Raw genomic sequence first — 5,149 nt, 5'->3', positions numbered from 1 at the left:
GGCAGGGAGGAAGCAACTTACCCTCCCTCTTCTCCTGCCTCCTCCTGGCTGAATGAGGGCCGGAAGCGGGGTGGCCGGAAGCAGGGGGCAGGGCTTCGTCATGTGCCCTGCCCCTCGTACCTCACCCGGGGGAACTGCGATCCCCCGCGATCCCCCCCAAATCGACCTCTGGACTAGATGGACCACTGGTTTGATCCAGCAAAGCTCTTCTTCTGTTCTTAATGGCCAAGATTCCATCAATAAACTAACAGTGAGGAATTGTAGGCACAGGCCAGCTGGCGAAGAGAACTCTGCTTTGGAGAGTTTGCCAAAATCAATAAGTGCTGTGACCAATGAAACCATAGGACGACTCATGTCAAGGCAGATTCTATTCTATCTCATGCTTTCTTGGAAGAGTTCAGACTGGTATATGAATGGTTTCTTCCCGCCTCACAACAACTCTTTGAGGTAGGTTAGACTGACAGAAAATCACTAGCCCAAGATCACTCAGTGAACTTCCTAGTCCTAGACAACCTCCGGGTGGGGCCTGGAGATCTCCCAGGGTTACAAGTGCTCTCCAGACCACAGAGATCAGCTCCCTTGAAGAAAATGGCTGCTTTGGAGAGTGGACTCTATGCCATTATATCTTGCTGAGGTCCCGCCCCTTCCCAAATCCAACCATGCCCAGGTTCCACCCCCATGTTTCCTAATATAAACTAGCAACTGTAGCATGGCCTCTTGCATTGCTCTGTGGGTTTGGTGAGGAGAATACCAAGCCTCATGGTACCATGGGAAATGTAGTTCCAACGTGCCATAACACCAGTTAGGTTCTAGGACCAGGATGGAAAGGACCATGACTCCCAAGCAAGCAAGCAAACAACAAAAGACCCCTGCTTTCACTCACTTGTTGTGGGTGGTTGGGGTCTGCAGCTGGGACAACTGTCCAGATGATGTTGAGGCGGTTCAGAGGCGCCGTGGTGTGGAAGTGGCATGGCAAAAGGACACTTCCTCCTTGCACCACTTGGATGCTGCCAGCCGCCACTGATACCTTCACTGCCCCTGAAACTTGGAGGAAAAGAGAGGGCTCAGTTCCTGATAAAGGTAAAGGTAAAGGTTCCCTTGCTCGAAAGCCAGTCGAATCCGACTCTAGGGTTGCGGTGCTCATCTCCGTTTCAAAGCCGAAGAGCCAGCGCTGTCCGAAGACGTTCCCGTGGTCATGTGGCCGGCATGACTAAACACCAAGGCGCACAGAACGCTGTTACCTTCCCACGGAAGTGGTACCTATTGATCTACTTGCAATTTCTTGCTATCGAACTGCTAGGTTGGCAGGAGCTGGAACTAGAGACGGAAGCTCACTCCGTCTTGTGGCACCCGGGTCTCGAACTACTGACCTTCCACAGCCTGCAGTTCAGCGTCTTAACCACTTGGCTGCTCCTATCTTCCACTAAAGATTTTTGTTTAACAATGCCTCTCATCATGGAGAGGTCTAGAAACCAATCTACCTAGTATGTTTTTATCATACCCAATCTTCCAAGGAGCTCAGAGCAGCACACATAGTTCTATCTTCCTAAGACCTCTATGAGATAGACAGGGTTGCCAATATCCAGGTGGTACCTGGAGATCTCCTGCTATTAGAATTCATCTCCAAACAATCAACATCAGTTCCCCTGGAGAAAATGGCTGCTTTGGAGGGTGGACTCTACGGCACTGTACCCTGTTGAGATCCCTTCGCTAACCCTGCTCGCCTCGAGCTCCCCCCCCCCAAATCTCCAGGTATTTCCCAACCCAGAGCTGGCAACCCTAGGTTAGGCTGACAAAAAAGGACTGGTTGAGTGGAGGTGGCTCTCTCAGATCCTAGCCTTTCACAGATGAAAAATACAGATAAGCCTGTAACTCCCTTTTCTCAGAGTAACAGTCTTTGTCTTAATATTCCCCTCTACTCTTTGGCTGTATTGGTTTGGGCTTAATTTCTTTTTTCCTTTTTTCTAGTTTAGATCTTGCCTTTCTCCTTTGTGGGGACCTGAAGCATTGCTGCTCCATCGATTTAAAAGTCAAGAGGCTGGATTTCAGTAAAGTTACAATAACAGGAAAACATAATTGTTATCCAATACACTGTTAACAAATCAAAATACAATGCAGGCGTTGTGTTGCTGTTCAGTCGCACAGTTGAGTCTGACTCTTCGCAGCCCCATGGACCACATCACGCCAGGCCCTCCTGTCTTCCGCTGTCCTCTGGAGTTGGCTCAATTTCATGTTCGTTGCACTGGTAACACTGTCTAACCATCTCATCCTTTGCTGTCCCCGTCTTCTTTGACCTTCAATCTTTCCCAGCATCAGGGTCTTCTCCAGTGAGTGCTCCCTTCTCATTTGGTGGCCAAAGTATTTGAGCGTCAGTTTCATTATCTGGCCTTCCAGGGAACAGTCAGGGTTGATTTCTTTGAGGATTGACTGATTTGTTCTTCTTGCAGTCCAAGGGACTCTCAAGAGTCTCCTCCAGCACCATAGTTCAAAAGAATCTATTCTTCGGCGCTCGGCCTTCCTTATAGTCCAACTCTCACAGCCATACATGACTACTGGGAATACCATTGCTTTGACCATGCGGACTTTTGTTGGCAGGGTGATGTCTCTGGAAAACTCTATGGTTTTCCCTCTGACGATCTGGGCCACGCCCTCAACGTGAGCGATGTAGCACGTCACTTCCTGTGACGTGCTGGCAGTGCGCGCGCGCGCGCACCACCGAGGAGCTCCCGGAGCCCGGCGAGGCTCCCCCGCTGCCAAGGTAAGAAGACTTGGCAACCCTAGGTCCAACTCTCACAGCCATACATTACTACTGGGAATACCATTGCTTTGACCATATGGACAGGGCAATATATGTCAGGCTGTGCTCTTGCAGAGTGCTTTAATATCGTCCCCCCCCCCAAAAAAAAATAGATATGTACTGAAGACAAGATGTATCCATTACCCATTCAGAGATTTCTCTTTTGGGGATTTGATGTGGGGGAAGGGGAACGCTCAGTCTTGAAGAATGACACCTCAAACACTGACAGAATTCTTACAAGATAAAAATAGAGGCAACAAATGATTAGTCAGGAACAGAGACTATCCCTGGATCCTGGGCAGATAAAGCTCTTTCAGAGAAGGCTGGGGATGAACCATTTCTAGCACTGCTCTTGACCCGTTAACTTGTGGGCCTTGAGCCGGAGAGGAACGGTTTGTCCTAAACAATGAGGCTGTGTGTCCTAGTGCAGCTACGCGCCGCTTTCCTTCCTCTTGTTGGAGCTGCAGGGTGTTGCGTGGAATGAGAATGGCCCCTCTGACGGATTCCCAGGCCAGAGAATTAATTGAAGCTCCTGCAGAAGTGACAACTCTTCAAAATAATTGACAATAATTGAGCTTGTTGTTTTTTTTTTTCAAATCTTTCAGAGAGACAGAAAGAGAGGCAATAGCCAGTGGTGTTGCAGCAGAGAGATGGCAGAGATGGGACTGAGGCTGGTTGCCTTTAGACTGTCCTCCTCTGATCAACTAACAACAGTGACTTGCTGCCTTGGATGAAATCTTACCCTGGCTCAAAAGGCTCAGAACCCCTGGCATTGGGGGAAGTCCCCTTGCACTATGGGAAAGTGGCACCATTAGTGGAATGGATCTGCGGGCTCTGACCCAAGAACTGCTTTTACTGCAACAGGTCTGTCTTACTCCAGCATCCTGTTTCCAACAAGGACGAGCCAAATGGGAAGCTCATAAACAGGGCACGAAGAAGACAGACAACCCTTTTAGTGGCTCCCAGTACCTAGCCACCTGGGATCTACTGCCTCTGCACGTGAAGACGCCATGTAGCTATCCCAGCTAGTCGCTGATCCATAGACCCATCCTCCATAAGTCTGTCTGATGCTTTTGAAAATGGCTGTCATGTGACTTTAGCCTTTCACAGACAGTGCGTTCTGCAAGCTAATTACGCGTCGTGTGGGAAAGTACTTTCATTCATCCAACCTGGACTTTCCGTTGAACAGTTTTATCCCTCAAAATTATTCTCAGCTACTGAGACAAAGACCATAACCCTATCCCTCTTCACTCTTTCTGTACCAGTCATACTTTTATAAACATAACTTGCGTCCTCCCGCCTTTCAGTCATCTACGCACACACTTCACCAAGTAAAACATACACCAGCATGAAAACAGATACCAAGAGAAGCAAAAGGAACACGCAATGAATTAAAATTCCCTTCTCGGTTTCTTCTTCCACCATTCAGTTTTTCCCCCCAAGCAATTTTCTCCCTTTTTCTGTCGTTATTCCCGACATACCTGTTACACAGTTGAAAAGAATGCACACGGTCAAGAAAACACTGGAGCACCTGAGTCTTCTCTTGTTTTCAGAGAGCATGGCTGGGGCGGTCAGTTTAGCCCACAAGCGCATCCATGCTGTGACCGTCTCCAGTCCAGAGGAATCTTCGCCAGGAAACACACTCCTCCCTCCCTGACCCTTCTGTGATCTTCTCAACATTGTCCCTCCCTCTCTTCATCCACCCATCTCTGCTTGTTTGCCTCTCCCTCTTTTGGAGTTAGGTTGATTTAACTGCACGGAGCTGCGGTGGCTCAAGTGGTTAAGACACTGAACTGCAGGCTGTGGAAGGTCGGTAGTTCAGCAGTTCGAGACCCGGGTGCCGCATGACGGAGTGAGCTCCCATCTCTAGTTCCAGCTCCTGCCAACCTAGCAGTTTGAAAGCAAGGAACTGCGAGTAGATAAATAGGTACCACTTCGGTGGGAAGGTAACAGTGTTCCGTGCACCTTGGTGTTTAGTCATGCCGGCCACATGACCACGGAAACGTCTTCGGACAGCGCTGGCTCTTCGGCTTTGAAACGGAGATGAGCACCGCAACCTTAGAGTCGGATTCGACTGGCTTTCGAGCAAGGGAACCTTTACCTTTACCTATTTAACTGCAAATTCCTCAGGGCAGGGACTGGTCTTGATTCAAGAAGACATGAACATATACAGCCCTCCAAGGTTCCAGGCAGAGGAAAAAGGCCTGTCCCAACCCTTTCTAGTGCGGATATCTTCTTTCTGGAGATGCCAGCTTGGGAACTGCTGCCACACAAAGAATGAGTTCTGCCCCTGAGCTCGGGCTTCTTAGCAGAGTGTTATCTGGGAAAGCACACTGCACATTGACGGCACAG

The 5,149-nt window shown here is 49.2% G+C and overlaps 1 protein-coding gene across 1 annotated transcript in view; it reads right to left on the bottom strand.

Annotated features, from left to right (window-relative positions):
• Positions 1-4,390, bottom strand: part of LOC107107959 (immunoglobulin superfamily member 11-like) — an 18,286-nt gene extending 13,896 nt beyond the window's left edge. The window contains exons 1-2 of the mRNA XM_015408332.1: positions 4,279-4,390; positions 884-1,071 (exon numbers count right to left, since the gene is read on the bottom strand). Coding sequence (XP_015263818.1) covers positions 884-1,071; positions 4,279-4,390 — 300 coding nt within the window. The remainder of the gene's footprint in view (positions 1-883; positions 1,072-4,278) is intronic.
• Positions 4,391-5,149: the final 759 nt, after the last annotated feature.

This window comes from Gekko japonicus, unplaced genomic scaffold, assembly GCF_001447785.1.
Source record: "Gekko japonicus isolate JY-2015 unplaced genomic scaffold, Gekko_japonicus_V1.1 scaffold457, whole genome shotgun sequence".
Classification (NCBI taxonomy): domain Eukaryota; kingdom Metazoa; phylum Chordata; class Lepidosauria; order Squamata; family Gekkonidae; genus Gekko; species Gekko japonicus.
This window is presented reverse-complemented; position numbering and strand designations above follow the sequence as displayed.